The 22199-nt window shown below is 38.5% G+C and overlaps 1 protein-coding gene across 1 annotated transcript; it reads right to left on the bottom strand.

The window, feature by feature from the left end:
* Window positions 1-12651: 12651 nt before the first annotated feature.
* On the bottom strand, window positions 12652-21923 carry LOC130994016 (uncharacterized). The gene is made up of 3 exons (XM_057919052.1): window positions 21915-21923; window positions 13043-13613; window positions 12652-12927 (listed from the first exon to the last, which is right to left on the bottom strand). Exons 1-3 carry the CDS (start codon window positions 21921-21923, stop codon window positions 12812-12814), a joined length of 696 nt encoding a protein of 231 aa, XP_057775035.1. The 3' UTR covers window positions 12652-12811.
* Between the last annotated feature and the right edge of the window lie 276 nt (window positions 21924-22199).

The following is a 22199-nucleotide window of genomic DNA, read 5'->3' on the forward strand; positions in this document are numbered from 1 at the left end:
CGCCGCTTGCCCGAAAGATCACTATCCTCTGCCGAGGATTGACCAGCTGGTAGATTCCACTTCGGGGTGTGCTTTACTATCCATGATGGATGCATACCAGGGATATCATCAGGTGAGGATGAATAGGGGAGACATCGCCAAAACGGCTTTCGCCGTTTGTTGTGGGGTATATGGATGGAAAAGTATGCCTTTTGGCTTAAAAAATGCAGGAGCTACATATCAGCGAATGATGGAAAAAATATTCAAGGAATAGCTTACTAAGAATATCTCAGTGTACGTGGACGACATGCTTGTACGGAGTGTCAGGGCAGAGGATCATGTTTCTGATCTGGAAGAAATCTTCGCGGTGGTCAGAGATCATCGGCTTATGTTGAATCCTGCGAAATGCACCTTTGGGGTCACAACAGGGAAGTTTTTGGGATATAAAGTCACGCCTGCAGGGATTGAGGTTAATGCAGAAAAGGTCAAAGCTATTATGGAAATGACACCGCCCAGAGGAATCAAGGAGGTGCAGACTCTGAACGGGCGCATCACTGCTCTGAGCAGGTTTATATCACGATCGGCAGAGCGTAGTATGCCATTTTTCAAAATCTTAAGGAAAGGAACCAAATTCTTGTGGACAGAGGAATGCCAAGCGGCATTTGAGGATCTTAAAGTGTATCTGGCAAAACTCCCGACTCTGACCAAGCCGGTACCGGGAGAAACACTATATTTGTACATAGCCGTGGGGGAAGAATCAATTAGCTCGGTACTCATCAGAGAAGAGGGAAGTCTTCAAAGACCAATTTATTTTGTCAGCAGAATAATTCAAGGTGCCGAACTAAATTACACAGAGATTGAGAAGGCTGCTCTGGCAGTCATGGTCACGGCAAGAAAGTTGAGGCCCTATTTCCTTTCACACCGAGTGGTGGTGCGCACGTCTCTACCTTTCAAACAAGTGTTGGGCCGCCCAGATTTGTCGGGAAGAATGGTTAAATGGGTTGTGGAGCTAGGGGAGTATGATGTAGAGTACGAGCCGAGAACGGCGATCAAAGCACAAGCGTTAGCAGACTTCATACAAGAAACAACCCGTCGTCCCGTGCCAGAGTTCTGGGTGGCCTTTGTGGATGGATCGGTAACAAAAGAGGGATGTGGGATCGGGGTCTATATCACTTCACCGGGTTATGGGACATATCAATTTGCCATAAAGTTCACCTGTCGGTTGTCTAACAATGAAGCCGAGTATGAAGCAGTGGTCAGAGGGGCACACATTCTGTCAGAGCTCAAGGCCGAATGTGTCATCATCAAGACAGATTCCCAGCTGGTAGCTCAACAGTTCTCGGGAAATTATAATGTCAAAGATCAGCGGATGAAAGCGTACCATTCCAAAATCAGCGAAATGAAAGAAAAGTTCATGGAATTTAAACTCGAGCAAATTTCCCGGGAAGAGAACACGAAGGCAGACTTACTGGCACGCATGGCTAGCGCAGTAGAACAAACCTGGAGCGATGAGATTATTTTACTCTGTGATACCAGAGAGATGGAGACTTCGCAGGTTTTCTCAGTGGAGATCAGGGACGATTGGCGAGCTCCGATCATACATTTTCTCAAGACAGGGGAGCGGCTGAGCAGAGAATCAAATCAGAGGGCTCGCTATGAAAATTACTGCTTAATCAACGATCAACTCTTCAAACGATCTGTCACAGCCCAAAACCATTTATTTTCTTTACAAATTTTATTTGAAAATTAGTGAACTTTTAAGTTATCAAGTGCTTGAAAAATATTTTATTTATTGAATTAATGTTAGTCTAGTCGTGCCCCTAATTAGAAAATAATTTTATAAAAATAAAATAAAATAAATTTACATATATAAACCATTTTTTTATATAGTGATAAATGTTTATCTATATAATTATTTATAATAAGAAATCTACATACTTAAATGTATATATTTAAATTTAGTACTGCACATGAGTTTAAAACTAATAAGTGAATAATATATTTGATTAATGTATATCCACACGAATTAAATAATATATATACATGTCCATGGTTATTCAAAAAGTTATATATATAAATATTGCATGCATGCTACGTGGATTATTTCTAAGCTAATGAAAGCAAGCCTATAAGCTACCCTATAAAGCTCATTCATCAAACCTATACATTTTTATATTTATATTTTGACACTATAAATAGAGAAGCATTTAGGTGATATTTTCGACCATCAACTTAAGAGCAAGCTTGGATACAGTAAGGTATATTTACCTTATTTATTTTGTTTTAAATTATATATACATATATTATTAAATTATGTAGTAATTATTTTTAGTTATTATTAAATTATATTTAATTTTATGGGATTAGGTGCGGCACGACTAAGATGTTGACATTGATTTGAATTACTCAAGTTAATTTTCAAAGCTCAAGTTCCAGGTGTGGGATTTATTTCAGTACATGCTGTGGTTAATTGTTGTCCATTTTAATATTATGTGTTTGCCATATGTGTTATGACGTATATTTTGAGGATATCGCTAGGGGCCCGTAAATAGGGTCCAGGACTTCACAGTCCTTGGATTGCCACAATGCGATTTGAGGTATATTTTGAGGATGTCGCCAGGGGCCCGTAAATAGGGTCCGGGACTTTAATAGTCCTTGGATTGCCACTGTGCGAATATTGAGGATATATATGAAGTGACCGTATGTGTTACCGTTTTATTAACGTGGACAATGATTGCATGTTTCCCACACTGAGTGTACCCTGTATGGTCATCCCATATTTAACATTTTCAGGTTTTAAAGCCCGGAGGCGCGTGGAAGGTCGAATGGCGAGTCAAATATTTTGAATTTAGCATTACTTAAAAATGTTATTTTGAGTAAAGTATGTTTAAATAAAAATTTATTTCCTGATTTTCTCGTTAAATATTTATTTATATTCATAGTTTTTCCGCGTGCGTATTCATGTAAATTAAAAGGAATTTGGGTGTTACACGATCTTTCACTCAACCCTTGCTAAAATGTTTATCTCCAGAGGAGGCTAATTTTGCTTTGAAAGAAATTCATGCAGGTTGCTGTGGTGGGCATACAGGATTTCGAGATCTTGTACGTAAAATCATCCGGGCAGGGTTCTATTGGCCCAACATCAACAAGGAAGCCAGAGAATTCGTCCGCAAGTGCGAAGCTTGCCAGAGGCATGCTGGGAGAATCAACATACCAGGGGAGCCTATGGGTGTCATGTACGCTGCATGTCCGTTTGACAAATGGGGCATCGATATAGTCGGGAAGTTGCCTACAGCACCTGGGGGGGAAATGCTTTCTCATCGTGGCAGTAGACTATTTTTCTAAATGGGTTGAGGCTGAGGCTGTGGGAAAGATCGATGAAGTTACAGTGGAACGCTTCATCTGGAGGAACATCTGTTGCAGATTCGGAGTACCGAGAATCATTGTGTCTGATAACGGGACTCAGTTCACAGGGCAGAGAATCGCGGATTTTTGTGACCGAATGGACATCACTCAGCGTTTCGTCTCAGTGGCTCATCCACAAGCAAATGGCCAAGTGGAGTTAGCTAACAGAACAATTTGTGAAGGGATTAAGAAGAGGCTGAACCAGAGTAGAGGGAAATGGGTGGAGGAGTTGGACACCGTTCTCTGGGCCTACCGAACTAGCCCAAAGACGGCAACAGGCGAGGCACCTTTCACGCTGGTATATGGATCCAACGCAGTGATACCAGCGGAGGCCAGACTGGAATCATACCGCATCATCACCTACAATACAGAACATAACACCGATCTCCGAAGAACAGAGCTCGACCTTGCGGAAGCACAGCGAGAAGAAGCTCAAATCAGAGCAGCGAAGTATAAAAGTGTCATCAAAGCAGGGTACGACAAAAGGGTCAGAGCGCGGAAGCTGGTCAAGGGAGATCTGGTCCTAAAGAGAGCCGACGCATTAAAGACAGTGGGCAAATTTGAAGCTAACTGGGAAGGACCGTTCATCGTCACAGAGGTCTTGGGGGGGGAGCGTACATACTGTCGGATTCAGACGGCAGAGCTCTACCTAGGCCATGGAATATAAACACGCTTAAAAAGTTCTATGTATAACTGCTACTCAGCAGGAATAATCACTTGTAGACCGGATACTCTTTTTCCCCACAGAGGTTTTAACGAGGTCCGGGGCCATGATATCAATAAAACAGATATGTGGTTCTAGGGAATTCCCTGGTGTTGTTTCATTTATTTCAATTATCGCTTTCTTACTTTACATATGCTACTTAACATGTTCATGCAGAGCATTGCACATGTCACCAGAGGGGGGAGTAGGGTGTATACCCATAGTTCCCAATTTTCAAATTCAAAATACAAAACTGCTTCATAGCAGGACAAGGGAGAAACAAATACAAACTGCTTCTTAGCAGATCAAGGGAAAAACAAACACAAAACCACTTTTTAGCAGGTCAAAGGGAAAAGCAAACATCAGGGATCGGCGATTTCTCTTCCATGCGCCAACACTTCAAGTTCTTCCGCTCCGCTGGAACATCCCTACTTCTCAGATCTACTCCAGATCTACCCCATGCCTGCAGAATACCAAGAAAAGCAACAAGTCAAAATGCCAAAAGGAAAGAATACGGAGGAAAAGACCAACCAACGTCCAGATCTCGGGAAACCGGTAATAATGCTCTCAAATACGGGAAGTCCGCTCCTTACAACCACAAAGCTAGAGATCTGCACTGGGAGTACAGAGGGAAAAGCAGAGCCTTCAAGGATGTGAGTGTTCTGAGGGGAACTTCCCATACTTGAGTGCCTTATAACCAAGCTAGGGACGATTCAGGGAGGAAACGTTCTTCATGAATCGTGGAGATAAAACCCTCAGGCGGGGGAGAGTCCTGCCTTTTCAGCCTCCAACACTGAGTACTTTCTTAACAGGACTCACTCCCCCGACTGAGGGCGTTACAACCAAGACAAGGAGGCATCGTGAGCTAAAAGGACGGGAGATCTAGGGTTTGAGAGGAGAGCAGTTTGGGGCGGCGGAAAGGAAATAAGGGATTTTAAGCTAGGTCATGAAGGGGGGAGGGGTATATATAGAGATGGTATTGGGCTTAAGAAAAGGGGCTAAGGGGTAACGGGCTCACGCGAGTTTATGGGCCGGAGATGGAACAAGAAGTAATTGGGCCAACATGTTCATAACAGAGTATTGCACATGTCACCAGAGGGGGGAGTAGGGTGTATACCCGTAGTCCCCAATTTTTAAATTCAAAAATTGCTCCTCAGCAAGTCAAGGGGAAAAGCAGAGGAATCACGCTGCAAATCAGAGGGAAGCGCTCGTAAGCCGCGAAAGTTGGTTGTGCCATCCGGGCCTTCCATGCTCCGCGCAGAGGGAGGGAAGCGCTCGTAAGCCGCGAAAGTTGGTCGTGCCATCCGGGCCTTCCATGCTCCGCGCAGAGGTTGCACATAATCGTAAGCCACGAAAGTTGGTTGCACCCCCCGGGTCCTCCATGCTCCGTGCAGAGGTTGCACTTAACCGTAAGCCACGAAAGTTGGTCGCACCCCCCGGGTCTTCCATGCTCCGTGCAGGGGGTTACTATTTAATCGTAAGCCGCGAAAGTTGGTCGTGCCATCCGGGCTTTCCATGCTCCGCGCAGAGGTTGCACATAATCGTAAGCCACGAAAGTTGGTTGCACCCCCCGGGTCCTCCATGCTCCGTGCAGAGGTTGCACTTAACCGTAAGCCACGAAAGTTGGTCGCACCCCCCGGGTCTTCCATGCTCCGTGCAGGGGGTTACTATTTAATCGTAAGCCGCGAAAGTTGGTTGTGCCATCCGGGCCTTCCATGCTCCGCGCAGAGGGTTACTATTTAATCGTAAGCCGCGAAAGTTGGTTGTGCCATCCGGGCCTTCCATGCTCCACGCAGAGGGTTACCATTTAATCGTAAGCCGCAAAAGTTGGTTGTGCCATCCGGGCCTTCCATGCTCCGCGCAGAGGGTTACCATTTAATCGTAAGCCGCGAAAGTTGGTTGTGCCATCCGGGCCTTCCATGCTCCGCGCAGAGGATTACCATTTAATCGTAAGCCGCGAAAGTTGGTTGTGCCATTCGGGCCTTCCATGCTCCGCGCAGAGGGTTACTATTTAATCGTAAGCCGCAAAAGTTGGTTGTGCCATCCGGGCCTTCCATGCTCCGTGCAGAGGGTTACTATTTAATCGTAAGCCGCGAAAGTTGGTTGTGCCATCCGGGCCTTCCATGCTCCGCGCAGAGGGTTACCATTTAATCGTAAGCCGCGAAAGTTGGTTGTGCCATCCGGGCCTTCCATGCTCCGCGCAGAGGGTTACTATTTAATCGTAAGCCGCGAAAGTCGGTTGTGCCATCCGGGCCTTCCATGCTCCGCGCAGAGTGTTCAAGCTTGGATGGGAAGCAGCAAAGGAATGCTTGGATGAGAGTCATCAAAACCCTCGCCAGAGGGGTCATCAAAATCCTCGCCAGAGGAGTCATCAAAATTCTCGCCAGAGGAGTCGTCAAAGTCCTCGCCAGAGGAGTCATCAAAATCCTCGCCAGATGAGTCATCAAAATCCTCGCCAGAGGAGTCATCAAAATCCTCGCCAGAGGAGTCTGTCAAAATCAGCAGAGAGGTCATTCAGATTTCAACAAAGTCAGAAATCGGCATCAATACCAAAAATATATACCACAGTGGGAGATTCGGGAACGCAAAACTCAACATCAGCGGATAACAAAAAATAACACGAAGTACAAAGGAAGGCAGAAGCGGCACAGAAACTTAAAAAGCAAGACAAACAACAAAGCAATCTCATTCGAACAAAGAATGCCAAAGAGGCAAGTTATACATTGAACGTCAGAGGTAAGTATTAAGTTTTTGAAATTAAAAAGTTACAAAAATATGTGTCAAATCCAAAAGGGAGAGCAGGGTTATCAAGCAGGAGGAACAGAGGAATCTTCAGCAAGGACAGGGGAGACGGGAGCAGAGGTGGCAGTTGCAGGGATCTGGCTAGCAGAGGCCCCCTCCGTAAACACCGGCAGCATGCCAGCTTCCTTCATATTTGGGAGACGGGAATCCACGTCCAGCAGCTTCGCAGCTTCTTGTACATATGTTTTCTCGTCTCTATACAGGGCAAAAAGCTGCTCCACTGCAGAACGAGAGGAAGCCGAGTCTTCAAAAGCTGAGGCAGCCAAATCAGAGGGCAGGGGAGGCACCATGCTGTATTCAGAAAATTTCCGGGTGCCTTTACCAGTAGGATCCCGTAGCTGGTTCACAAAGCCCACCAGGGAAGCAGAGAAGGCAGGCATATACTTGGGAACGGGGGGCAACGAGTCAGACCCAACTCCAAAGGTAAAGTAAGGAAGGGCCTTCTCCAGCACTGGATACCACCACACTGGCCTTTCTGGAGAATTTTCAGGGATCTTCATCAGTTTGTTTATGTCCTCATCCTGGAGGTTATCCATCAAGGCCCGCAGATCCAGGGTGGCAAGTTGCTCCGGAGATGCCCCCGCCATCTCTAACGCCTTTGTGGCGGATCGCTGTATCACATAAGCAAAAAGGGGCCCGAAATCTGCCAGATACTCGGGAGTCCGTTTGAAGGCCTCCAAGGTACCCTCCAGCATCACCCCCAGGAAGTGCTGACCTTGAGGAGACAAGAAATACTCCAAGCGCTGATCTCGTGCTCCCAGGACGTAAGCACGGTTTTGGGCCTCCACAAGTGTCTTCCTCCAATCACGCTTGGCTTCCCTATAGTCTTTTTCATACCCCGCCTTGAACCTCATAAGGCTCTCATGGCTCTCCCTTGTCACCCTTGTCAGCTCAGAGGCCAGGGACGACTTCTCCACCTCTACTTGGGCCAGCTTGGCCTTCAGCTCAGCAATCTCTGCCTCAGCCCCACTCAGGCGCTCCACTACCCCAGCAACAGCGTCGTCACGTTTGGCAATATCTGCCTGCTCTTTTTCTCTCTCCTTCTCCAACACATCATAATCGTAGATGCGCTGGATAGCTCCCCAGAACCGAGCCTCCACCTGCAGGGAAATAGAATGGGTTAGGTCAGAACAAAGAAACCATCTTCACCAAGGGAATGATTTTCTTTAGAGAAAGGGGGTCCACCAGAACAGTCAAATCTATAATCAATAATATATTAAAAAGACAACTTTCAGTTTAAAATCAATTTCAAATCTATTGTAAACGAAATGGCCTATTTCTTTTCGGCACGGAGATTAAGAAATGTGTATAAAGTAGATAAAGTGGGTTGGTGGAAATTATTTAAATATTAAGTATAGAGTGTATTGCCAAAAAAGGAAACAGGACATTTCGTTTGGGACAACCCAAAAAGGAAAACAGGACATTTCGTTTGGGACGGAGGGAGTAGTTAATATATAATAAAATTAAAGGTTTATTATTTTTTTCTTTTTTTTTTCTTTTTCTTTATCTTCATATATTTTTGTTTTACTTCTTTCTAAAATTATGAAATTCGGACAATTATAAAATATTTAATATGCATATCAAATCAAAGATCACGATAAGAGCTTTAATTTGATATATTTTATGTAAATATTTTATTTAAAATTTTAAAAGTTATATTTATTTGAAGATTAAAATTAAAAAAATTCTATCTCCTCTGTCATATTTTTTTCAATAAATCTATTTTTAATTATTTTTTTATTTTCATTGTTTTAACTTTGTTTTGCCTTTTCATAATATTAATTTTATTATTGTGAATTATTCTTTATTTTTTTAATATTCAGTTCAAATATATTCAATTAAAATTAATTTTTTTATTATATTTACAAACATGATAATTGAATTGATATCGGTTTCATATAAATATACAAATATTTATTCGTGCATTACACATTGCACAGGGTGCAAATTCTAGTTCTTATTAAAAAACAAACATTTAATAGAATTTTTATCCCCTATACATATTTATAATTATTATATTAAAATTATGGAATGAAAAACATATAAAGGGTAAGAAGAACATCTTTATATATTAAAAATCGAATATTTATTGTATTTGATCTGGATCAAATGGATTCAAATAATATCACCCTCAATTAAAAGCAACTATTTGCACAAGTAAAATTATTGACATTACAGTTGGTAAGTCTAAGGCATATATATAAATAATTAAATACCATATGGTTGATGGTTCTGACTTAGATCGCGGTGTACGCTGAAATACACAGTTTAATTATTTAATATAGTAGTGATACTTTAAATGTAGTTTACTGTAGAATTTTGCTATTAATTATAAGAAGGCTACTTCCCAACACCATTAATTAATACATCCTCATCAACCAAACCACCTCCACTCTATATTAGACGCAACTTTTATATGAAAACTACAACTATTTATGATTTGCAATAAACAAACTGTAGACTGGGGGCGACTCAGTGATGGGACGAGTAAACTTGCAGTTAACTATTTCGAATCTCGTCAAAAATATATACTCCATGTAGGTCCAATTCAATGGTATCATTTTCGGGACACTATTCCAAAATAACTGGCCGGTAATTTTTGGACAAATATGTGCAGATATACTTATCGGTATACCTAGCTAGGTGTAATTAGGGAAAACATTTTTACATTTTTTACACTTTTTATTCCTAAATATTGCATGGCCTAATGCCTATACATATCTGTCCACCAATATATATTTGGGAACAATGTTCCCAATTTTAGCATGGAAGATTTTAGCCCAATGCACAACATCCAAAATTATAAGTAAAAAATGGCTTAAAATTATAAATAAAAGGTAGCATATATTATTTTATTTTTTTGAGAATTTCAAGAGGATCTATTATATAATCATATAAGCTTTCCCCCACGCAGGCGAGACCTCTACACTACATAAAGGTGCAAAAATTACACCGCATGCAGACGGAATTGAACTCAAGACATATCACAAATGAGAGTCTTTGAATGTCTTAACTTTGTCACTTAAGCTAGGTCTCATTGATAAAAGATATCATATATATATGTATATCAGCATATTGATGGAAGAAAATAATGATAAGTGAACACTCCAAATATATATATATCAACATATTTGATGAGAGAAAATAATGATAAGTGAACACGCCAAATTTAATCACATTTATTTTACTGGTAGTAGCAGATGGATGGATAGGTATACAATGTTAAGTTCGTTTCCTTTTTCTAGAGCTACAATCACACACCCACACTTTACACTCATCCACGTTAATCCCTTTAAATCACTCAAACTATCAATTTACTATTAATTATAGAAAAAGCTTCTTACTAATTATTTTCTGTTTCATTATTTTTCGTGAATATAATTTTCGAATAAAGAAAAGAAAAACTAATCACCCTTGACAGCATGCATAAAGACGCGTATCCCAACATGTATATCCCATCTTAATCGCTTTCAAAATTCCAAAAAAAAATCATTGTAAATGACATTAAGTAAAATCAAGCGTGATTCAATAAAGGATAAAGATGATGCTCATCTCTGTCACACCCCAATTCTTGAATGAATAAATATAATCGAGGTGCAATTAATTCATAGAAATAAACAAGGAACAACCTTGTAAAAACCCGAAATAGGATAGAAAGTCGGGCTATGCCCCTTTGGATCACAAGTTTTGTTTCATGCTTCTGACAACCGACATTCATTGGCATAAATTTAGTAGTGAAGAGTCTAAGCTCGGTCAGGTATATCATTTGAAATTTAACATGAAGATCTTAAGTTGGAAAAACAAAAGACTGATATGAGTAATTGCTACAGCGGAAGTCTAACATAGGAATTTATCGCTAGCCTCAGCTCCGTCCCGTCAGCACCGGCCAGCCAACCTGAAAACATTTGAAAGTATTTTTGGGCTAAGTACTAATGTACTTAGTGGGCATGCATTTTCTGAAACATCTCATATTTTAATAAAGACAGTTTATCCAATCATACTTGACATGACTTAGAAGGTTTTAAATTGAAAGAAGTACTTCTAAGCATGTTAAAACATTTTCTTTCATTTGTGCGCACATGTCACACTCCCTTTCTGTTACTCGCTGTGATCCCGGACCTCTAGCCACCGACGGATCCATTTCTCCCATTGCACTTGCCCTGAGGACGTAACTCAGACAAGTTGAATTGACCTCGGGACGCTACCCAGGCAGGCCTTACATGATACATGCTCCGGAACACATCCAGCCAAGCACCCTTATAACGCCTCTTACATGAATTAGTGCCCGATGGAGATCAACCCACCGAAACAACTAACAAGTGTACACAATTCTCAAATAACGTGTTAGGCCATAAGAGAACCTCGATCGATCCATGAATTGCGAGCCTTAAACAGAGCAGAGTGCACATAAACATTTTATTGGATAAACAGTTTTCATTACATTAAATAAACAATTTGCATTTCATTGAAACATTTAGAGCTTAATAACTCAATCATACTTTGTACATTTGGAAAGTAAGCCCACCTGGTTAGGCAAAGCCTGAAGATCATAATCACTTATAAACCTGTCTTGGGAAAGCAGCGCTAATCCCCCTGGTCACAAAGCCTACAAGAAATTCTATTCTTAATAGGTCTCGTGAAGCTAATCTTAATTCATGGTGAAGTGCTTAATATTCTATGATTCACTTAGCCAGGTTTTCAAAATTTAATGAATAAATAATTGAAAACATTTCTCTTGAGTTAAGAACACCAACAATATTCTCACTCATCTTTCTTTAATAATTGGAATTATAAATAAAACCAATTAAATCATAAATACTTTTTATTTCATGATGCAAATGAAATGTCATGTCATGCTTAGCATATGATAAGTAATTACTTAAAATATGCACTTAATAATAATTTAATATTATTATAAAAATTATCCTTTAAATAAATTAATCAAACTAATAATAGTTCAATTAATTAAAAATAAGAAAGCCCAATTTAATTAATTGAAGGCAATCCAAAGTCTTTAAAAATAATTAATCAAACTAATTAATAGTCTAATTAAATAAAATAGGGAAGCCATTTAAATAGATGAAATAGAGCTCATGCTGTAATACCCCGTTTCCCTGAGTTAAATTTAGAATTTATTTTCGAAATTTAGAAGTAAGATGATTCACGCCGGATATAAAGAAAATGAATTTATTTTAATTCCAACAAACGATTTGCAAAATCTTTTTATAAATGTCAGTCATTTAAATTCTTATGCATTTCATATTTATTTAAATTGAGCATTTAGTATCTACACGAGCTATTTATTTAAGCAAACACTGAAGAATTATTACAGTTTTCATAATACAACCCGGAAGACTTTTTATTTTATTTTACTTTCCTTCACCTACTCTTCCACACCCACCTACTTCCTCCACCTTTCCTCCCACTTTCAGCTACTCCCACCCAACTACTCCTCTAAATAACCCTCAAAGTATAGATCAATCACCACTTCCTTTCTCTCCTCAAGTCACGCTGCTTTCGATCAAGAAGGGGGTAAGGATTTAATGTTCCTCCTTTCACAAACTGTTTCACCTCATCCACTACTAATGTGTTGGTGATTACTTATTCTGCAGAAACAACAAATTCACAATATACATCCCTCATATCTCAAGGTTTTTCCTATACTGAAAATCTATATTTCAATGTTCCATTATCATTATTTTTTTTATGATCCATACAAGACACGTTCAGAGCACCACCAACACACACGAGAATTCACATAACTATGAATACGTTATGAGTTGTTCTTGAATTGAAATTACTGTACAGATAACTGAAGGAAGAATAATAATTTACAGATCTAGAAGCTTTAATAAGAAATTGTCATTAAACAATTTACAGTTTAGTAATACAAATCTGCCCTAATCCTACTTTTAATTGTGGTTAAATTTTTGTGCTAAGCCCATGTGTATGTGTGTGAGTGTCGAGGGCAGAAGTCGGCGGCCCGGGAAGCTCGCCGGTGATGGCGTGGCGGCGGCAGACCCGCCGTTGACTCCAACCTGTCGAAAAAAAAAAAAAAGGGGAGAGATATCAGTTTTTATTTGAAAATGAGAGATTAAAGAAAGAGGAAGTGAAATTAGGGTTTATTTTCCGGCGACAAAGGCGGCGGCGCACCACGGCGGGGCGTCTGCTGTCCTGTTTCCGTTAACAGAGAAGAACGAGCGAGGGAAAAAGGTTTGAGAGAGATGGTCGGGGCTGAGATGGTGGTGAGCGGCTGGACAGCGGGGCTGTTCGGCGGAGGACGACGGCGGTGGTGGTGGCTACGAAAGCTGCTACTGCCGGAGTCGAGAGAGAGGAAACCGAGGCAAAGGAGAGAGGAAGATGATGTGGTGAGTCGACGGAAGCGGCACCGGTCGTGGTGGCTCCAGCCTTCGGCTGGAGAAGATGAACCAGGCGCGGCGGCGACGGTGGCTCGGCTGTTGTCGCCGAGAGAGAAACCGAGGGAGGCGACGGCGGATCTGCTGCGAGGACGCCGGAGACAGCAGCGCTCCGCGGCGGTTGCGCCTGCTGCGTGAAGGAGAGAGGGCTGGGCGGCGCAGCCGCTGGGTGCGTGTGTTGTGTAGGTAGAGGGAGAGGACCGGTCGTCGGTTTCTCGCCGGAGGAGGAGCGTTCGCGGTGGCGAAATTTCCGAGGGAGAGAGGGCGCCGATTGAGAGATGTGTGAGTGTATGCGTGTGTGTGTGCGGCTGAGGGGGGGGAAAGAAAAAGGGGTGGAATGTAGGGTTGGGCTTTGGAGTGGGCTTGAGTGTTGGGCCGGGTTTTAATTAGTGTTGGGCTGGGTTTTAATTAGTTTTGGGCCGAGATTTTTTTTATTTATTCTGATTGGGCCATTTTCATTTAATCAACTGGGCCGATTTTTATTTAGTTATTGGGTTGGGGTTATTTATTTCTTTTGTTGGGCTGCATTAAAAAAAAAATGGTTGGCCCTTGTATTTTTTTTATTATTTATTTAAATGAGCTATGCAGATTTTATTTAAATGAACTGCACTATTTTAATTAATTAGACTTATTAAGTTTGATTAATTATTTTTAATTTGCATAATAATATTATATTATTATTATGTGCATATTTTAAGTAAATTACTTATTATATGCTAAACATGACATGATTTGCATTATATTTTGCAATAAGAATAAAAGTATTTAATTGGTTTTAATTATAATTCCAATTATTAAAGAAAGATGAGTAAGAATATTGTTGGTGTTCTTAACTCAAGAGAAATATTTTCAAGTATTTATTTATTAAATTTTGAAAACCCGGCTAAGTGAATCATAGAATGTTAAGCACTACACCATGACTTAAGATTAGATACAAGGAGACCTATTGAGAATAGATTTCTTGTAGGCTTCGAGCATCAGAAGGATTAGCACTGCTATTCCGATTCAGAGATAAGGTTAAACGACAGGCTTTGCCTATACAGGTGGGCATTACTTTTATTATACGTATATAGAGATCCCCTGCGTGTCGTAGGCCTCTTATACGAATATATGCATGAGATGATTTTAACTGTTAATTTCAGTTTATTATTATGCCCAAATGATAAATGACTCTTATGAAATGAAAATGAAATGTTCATGAAATGAAATGAAATGTTTATGAAATGATTGACTGCCAAAAATGTTTATGTTTTTATATGTATCCTATCTGTGTTGGTTCGCCAACTTTAAAGGAAATCCAATTGGGATCCTATGCTAGACAAAGGTCGCTAGCTAGGGTTAACGTGTACACTCATGGAGACCGCGAGTCGCTTGCGACCGGTCTTGGCGTCCGTGGTAAGGAGGCCTCCTTCCCGGCGCGTGACAGAAAGGAACAGATATGGATCATATGAAGAAAAATGATCGGCCGATCGACTTTATGAAAATGAAAGAAATGTTTTAGTAAGCGCAGGTCTTTCAAGAAAACCCCTGTGTGTTACTGTTATGGCAGTTCAATTTATATATGTATGCATGTTGTATTTTCGGCTATGCCACTGAGTATTTTTATACTCAGCCCTGCATGTATTTCTAAATGTGCAGGTTGAGCAGTTGATGGAATGGAATGATGTTGAGCGGGTGTTCCTTTGACATTTCAAGAAATGTAACCTTGAGTATACATCTTCATATGTATATCTCACACGTTTTCCGCTGCAAAACACTTTGGTTAGGATAACTTTATGTTATGAAATTGTGACACGTGTTATTGGGTAAACCACCTTAATCAGTTCTCATTTATGTGTATGTTTTATAAGTATCCAAATAATCATATATGATCCTAGCATTTTATCTATGAGTGACATTTCCATATACTTTAATGTTAAGTAATTGTCCATTTCCATTTCTTATTGTTCACCCCAAGTCATAACCCCTGTTAACCCGTCATTGGGATAGTGGGATGTGACAGAGTGGTATCAGAGCGGTTCGTTCGCTCTGGCCCTAGAAACCTTATTCTAAAGAGTCGAGTTTAGTTTGATTCTTTATACTTACATGGGTTCATATGGCACCGCTCAACACTCCATTGCATCGTGCTCAATCAAGGAAAGAAGGTAACTGCAGTTTCAACATTTTAAAGATGTTAATGTTCTAAAATGCTTCATGAATATGTTTATGTGAAGAGCATGTTATGATGGAATGTTGAATGTTTTGCCTTTCATGGCATATTTTTGCAGTCTATGATGTTATGATCAGATGAATGATAGAAAAGTGACATATGTTTTCCCAGAGAACATAGATTGTTATAAGTTGCATGATCACAATTTTAAAGAAACATAGACTACTAGATTAGTAGTATATCTCTACAATCTAGATTCTTAAGGTGATGATGTAGAAGAATGAAAGAGAACTTAGAGCGTTTCAGCTCCCTTAAGAAAATGATGGTTCTTTTGAACTACAAAGAGGAATGGAAAGATATGTACGAGGTATAGGAAAAACACAAAATGACGATACGCGACGAATTCAAGGTAAACGTTGCATCAAAGGTTGAACCATAGTCTCTACGTTCAAATGTTCAAGTACGACGGAATATCAAATCGACTTTTGCTACAGGATAGATTTTATGAATAGAGTATTTTGCCTGTGTACGTATGTCTGTGTGTATATGTCTTAAGAGAGGTTTGGGGTTTGAGATCAATAGGATAGAGAACCTTAAGATAAGTTTAGTTGTCATAATGAGCTTATGTTTTGTTATGTATAATATGTTCATGGCTCTTCAAGTTCGGGACGATGTTTCCCGTGTGACTGGGAGGTGATGATGTTGGACCTGGCCAGTCCACATGATCCAAATCTCAGTAGACGTCTTTTGGGTTGAAAACCCATGTGTTTCAACTTTCGGTTGAAAAGCCAGGTGGGTTCGTACTCGAGGTCATTTTGTTCGACCTAGTAGTTAATCATTTCATACCCTCTGGTCATTCTTTTGATTCTCTTGAACAATTTCTACAACACCTTGCTTTGATGTTGTGTTGAGTTTGAGCCTTGCAACTCGTGAGTTGTCATAATAGATTCCCTTGTTTGATAAGACCAAGAAATGTTAGTCTACCGATGTAGTATACTACCCAAATTATGGCTTCGTATAATTGTGTCTCATTGTAATTAGTTGAGATTAGTCTTTGTCCTGTTAGTGATATCGACCACTCATTACGATAAAAATTCAGAGTCCAAGCTAAGACCGTAATATAGTGTTCGAGTACGAGGACTTAAGTTAATTGGTCTATGATAGTTTTAAGATAAATTCATAGGAAAGTGTTATTCATGTGATAGGTAACAAGAAATGGGTTGATGACTATTTTAGTCTTTGGAAAAAAAAATACCCCGTAGATGAGCCCTAGGAATGAGGTAGGAGTAATGAACCGCCGCAAAAGAACGAGGGAACTTATTCTCAAGTAAATCTCGTGTATATAAATTGGAATTGAGAATCCAATTGATACGAGGAGAGACCCGAATCTATTCTAGATCGGAAAGTTAAAGTACTAAGGAATAAGTCGATACCCTTAGTAATAGTTCTTTGGAAGCACTATGATCAAGAAAAGGCGATGTGGGAACTCGATTCTAGCATGAATGAGAAGTACCCAGAATTATTTTCTGTGGTACAAACTTCGTGACGAAATTTCTTTTAAAGTGGATAGTATGTCATACCCCGACTTTTAATCCCTGATTAAGGGCTTAATTATTAATAATTAGGGTTCGGCGTCCTTTTATAATAAAAACTGGTTTGATTTATCTGATGTGATTTAATCGTTATATATGTGTTTTAATGTGCTTAGTTAAAGGAAAAATTTTTATAAATGTGGTGCATAAGTTTTAATTGGTGAGTTAAGTGTATTTATATGAGCCACATGAATTTTAAATTATGCATGAAGTCATGAATTTTATCTAAATTTGATAGTACATGTAACACCCCGTACTTTTCCCTATGTTGTGAGATAGTGTCTTAACACTATTGAGAATACTGAGATGTCAGAGAGATTGACTGTCCTATTAAGAAAATAGGAATAATGAGTTGGAAATAGAGTCGAGAAAGAAAGAGTGAAAAACCATGATAAAAAAAAATCGGTCGGAGAGACGTCTAGTTTGTCTGTGTTTGCCGACTGCTTTGACGTGATATTATGTGAAATTACGTGACTGATTGATTATGTGAGTTTTGTTACGTATGTCATTGTGAGCAAGTTATTATGATTTTTATTTGATGACTTTAGCACTTGGAATTTTAATTAAGTTTTCAAAGCAAGTGCAGTTTATTTTTACCGAGAAATCAAAGAATGCCGGTTTATGAAAATTTTTCCAAACAAAATATTTTCAAATCATTTTTCCTATGATGAGGAATATTATAATTGAGTGAGTGCACTAATATTAGTGCCATATTTATTTTAAATATTGGTCACAAGAGTTTTGTAGCATTGCATTAATTAGTAATTAGTCTTTTATGATTTTATTAATGTAGCTTAATACATGATTTATTCTAGACTACACAACCTTACACACACATGATTATTTTAATCTAATAAGCATGTGATTAATTTCCTTAGCCTTACTTGAAGTGGACGTGTGGTATGAAGATGAAGGGAAGGGATTAGTGTATAGGAGGGGACAAGTATTAAATGGTGAATAGTGTTTGGTCTCCAATCATCCTTCCTAAGCAAGACAAATTCACTTCATTTCCCTCATTTTCTTCACTATTCGGCCACTCTCAATTTCTCTCCCTCTCTTCCGATTTTGCTCCAAAAGATCACCATAGATGAATCACCAAAGCTTCCAAGTTTACATCAAGATCAAATCCTCCACCAAATCAACATAAACACCTTTCAATTCTTGAAGATTTCAAGAGGACCGTGGGGTTTGGTTTGAAGAGTGAGAAAGGAAAACTTTGATTTTTGTTTAATCTTGGGTAAGTGATTCTTATTTTTATAGATCTAGATTGTATGATGTTATATGTGAGTATATGATCATGATTGAGCAAGAAAATCACCCAGCTTATTTCTATGAAATTTTCGAAAATTAGGGGCTTGAAACCCTACGAAATTTTGTTGTTTGTTTTCTTGAATTGGCTTGAGTTATATGATGATTGATGATTATTGAGTTAATATATATGAATATCTTGATGATTAGCCATGAGATATAGATTTTTCTATTAGGTTAGTTACCTAAAATTGGGATGTTGAGATCCTATGGATCAATTGATGTATTGATGATGGATTTGAGTTTATGAGATGATCTAGATGATTAATGATGGATGAGATTGAAGCTTGAGGTTGAGAGGTGAAAAATGAAAAGTGTTAGTTTGAGGAAGAAGATGACATACATGTGTATCTATATGTGATCTTGTTTTATGATGTTGATTTGTGCTAATTGGTAACCTAGGATGTTAGATCTATAATTTGATCAATAGATTATACATGATTAGTGATATTTTCAAAAGAGTTTAGTTTAATAAAAATTAGGACTTTTTGCCTATGTGTTATTAAAGTGATTTTGGCTTAAGATATATGTATTTGAGCATGATATTAGTGTATAATTATGTTTGAGTAAGTCTTTTGTTGGCTAAGAAAATTTTTGACTTAGTTTAGTTTATATGAGTTTTTGAGTTTTCATATTTTGAGAAGTCGATGATTGATAAAATGAGGTTTAATTGCTTTATGACCATTATGTGAAAGTTTGTCATGTTTTATTAAGAGTTTTATGATGATACATGAAGTTTCATTAGAGTTTAGTACATGATAAAAGGGAATCTATATGTGTATAATGATTTATATGATGAATGAGATCATGTTTGAATAATTGAGTAATTTTGTGCATGAAAATGAAAAGAGAATTTTAATGATGCGTTCATTGAAACGTTTTACTAGAGATTTGAGGTTATGATGTAAGAAGAGAGTCAAGATTTGAGTATGATGAGCATTATATTGTGCTTGAATGTTTGTGAGTGTTATATGTGTTTAAAATGAGCTTTAATGAGTTTCCTTGAAGGAATGTTGAGTTGAGTATTTTAAGAGTTTGAGATGAGATTTTGGTGAATTTCGTAGGCCTACTGACCTACTGTGATCGACGGTTTTTCAATGTCAAAAAGCTTTGAAAATTTTATACCAAGTCTCTACATGAGTCTTGAGAATATCGGTAAAATTTCAAGTCATTTGGACTTCATTTACTATTTTTATAAAATACAAAACTGAAACTGCATATTACTACCGAGAGTTTCAGAGAGCAGGGGAAAGAGTCATTCATTTCAGTAGCTTCCTGTGTGATCTAGCTTTCCAAAATTTTATGGTATTAACCTTATTGTGTTAGCTAGATATCCACAAAATGTGAGCCCAGTTTGACAACATTTACTATTTTTCAAAAATCCAAGTTTTCGATTGCTCAAAACTGCCGAATATGGTAGACTGTAGTAAAACAGTCATATCTCCTACAATACTTCGAGTTTTTGACTCTACTTTTTTTTTTATATGAAAATAGACTCGATGACCTTTCTTTTGGTATGAGTCTCGAGTCCAGGAGGTGTCGGAGTAAGAACAGGTTAGATTTTGAAGTTGAGTTAGTGTAAAAACAGAGCATGTTTTGATAACGTTTGATTGTGTTTTCTTATGTGTCTTATGTGATTGTGTTGTCTATGTGTTGAATGAGATTAGACGAGCCTTATATGAGAGATAAATCGAGACTTAGTACCATGATTTTCTTGAAACCTATCCTTGAACTTAAGGATTTGAGATGAGTGGAGAGTTTATATAGAGTTGAGTAAAGAGATAGAATATGAGATAGAGCATGAGTTAAGGCTTTATGAGTATGGATTTTAAAAGGATTAAAATGTTTTAAATCAATTTTTTTTAATGGAGTTTAAAATGCTTATTTAAGTCATTTATAAATGAATAATGAGAAATGCGTAAATGAGTTCGTAAATGAATTGCGGCATGAGATTTTCAATTCCCCTAGTAAACTAGGGAGATATTATGAAGGAAAAAGCAATGAACGAGACTCTCACCACCGAGTCACTACAACAATTGGAGAAGGAAAAAGTTCACGCACAAACAAGATATGTACACCACCTCAAGATGGAGGTAAAGAAAAAGGAAATGGAAGGAAAGCACTAGAACTAAACTTAAGGTATAACCCAACCCCAAGGCTAGTAGGCTCAAGCTAAGAGAGTGAATGCTTTGACTAAAGTGCCAGAAGCTACAGCAAGAATAAAGTTGGAACGCCACCACAATGGAAACTTAGAAAACCACATTAAATAATCATTTGAAAATGAGAAAATGAGTTTACATGGCAGAAGGAGTGCCATTAATCTTTAAGTGAAAGTTACCAAGATAATGAGAAAAGTTTGATGTTAGAATTTCCTAGTCAAATCTGAGAAGGTGACTTAGGACAAAGGAAACAATTAAGGTAGTTCACCACTTTACTAAGATGAAGTGGGTGAAAGAATGTTGTTAGGTCCTGAACTGGTCCAACAGATGATTGAGAAAGTCGACCACATCAAACAAAGAAACAAAGAAACTCAAGATAGACAAAAGTCTTACGCCGATAAACGCCGATCGGAATTAGAATTTAATGTTGGGGATCGAGTTTTTCTCAAAGTCTCTCCCTCAAAGGGAGTTATACGTTTCGGAAAGAGGGGCAAGTTACGACCCCGTTATATAGGACCTTTTGAGATCCTAGATAAGTTAGGCCTTTGTAGCCTATAAGTTGGCTCTGCCACCAAGCATTGTGGATGTATACAATACGTATAGCATCTCGCAATTAAGAAAGCATGTGATTAAGCAAGATAAAGTAGTCCTAGCCAGGACCTAAGTTGTGAAGAGAAATCAGTCCAAATACTTGATCACAAGATTCAAGTTTTACGAAGCAATAATATTGTTCTCGTCATGTAGTGGAACCATCACAGGATGGAAAGGGCCACAAAAGAGATGAATAAACGAATGACTAGTATAACAAGATAGAATACCAGATATGCAATTCCGAGGACGGAATTTTTTTTAAGGAGGGAGGAATGTAATACCCCGTTTCCCTGAGTTAAATTTAGAATTTATTTTCGAAATTTAGAAGTAAGATGATTCACGCCGGATATAAAGAAAATGAATTTATTTTAATTCCAACAAACGATTTGCAAAATCTTTTTATAAATGTCAGTCATTTAAATTCTTATGCATTTCATATTTATTTAAATTGAGCATTTAGTATCTACACGAGCTATTTATTTAAGCAAACACTGAAGAATTATTACAGTTTTCATAATACAACCCGGAAGACTTTTTATTTTATTTTACTTTCCTTCACCTACTCTTCCACACCCACCTACTTCCTCCACCTTTCCTCCCACTTTCAGCTACTCCCACCCAACTACTCCTCTAAATAACCCTCAAAGTATAGATCAATCACCACTTCCTTTCTCTCCTCAAGTCACGCTGCTTTCGATCAAGAAGGGGGTAAGGATTTAATGTTCCTCCTTTCACAAACTGTTTCACCTCATCCACTACTAATGTGTTGGTGATTACTTATTCTACAGAAACAACAAATTCACAATATACATCCCTCATATCTAAAGGTTTTTCCTATACTGAAAATCTATATTTCAATGTTCCATTATCATTATTTTTTTTATGATCCATACAAGACACGTTCAGAGCACCACCAACACACACGAGAATTCACATAACTATGAATACGTTATGAGTTGTTCTTGAATTGAAATTACTGTACAGATAACTGAAGGAAGAATAATAATTTACAGATCTAGAAGCTTTAATAAGAAATTGTCATTAAACAATTTACAGTTTAGTAATACAAATCTGCCCTAATCCTACTTTTAATTG

Source organism: Salvia miltiorrhiza, chromosome 7 (genome assembly GCF_028751815.1).
Source record: "Salvia miltiorrhiza cultivar Shanhuang (shh) chromosome 7, IMPLAD_Smil_shh, whole genome shotgun sequence".
NCBI classification, from domain to species: Eukaryota; Viridiplantae; Streptophyta; class Magnoliopsida; order Lamiales; family Lamiaceae; genus Salvia; species Salvia miltiorrhiza.

Excerpts from the sequence above, each read along its gene's own strand:
- LOC130994016 (XM_057919052.1), bottom strand. Across the intron at positions 12,928-13,042 it reads ACAGCAGACGCCCCGCCGTG|GTTGGAGTCAACGGCGGGTC; the intron begins GTGCGCCGCCGC and ends TTTTTTCGACAG.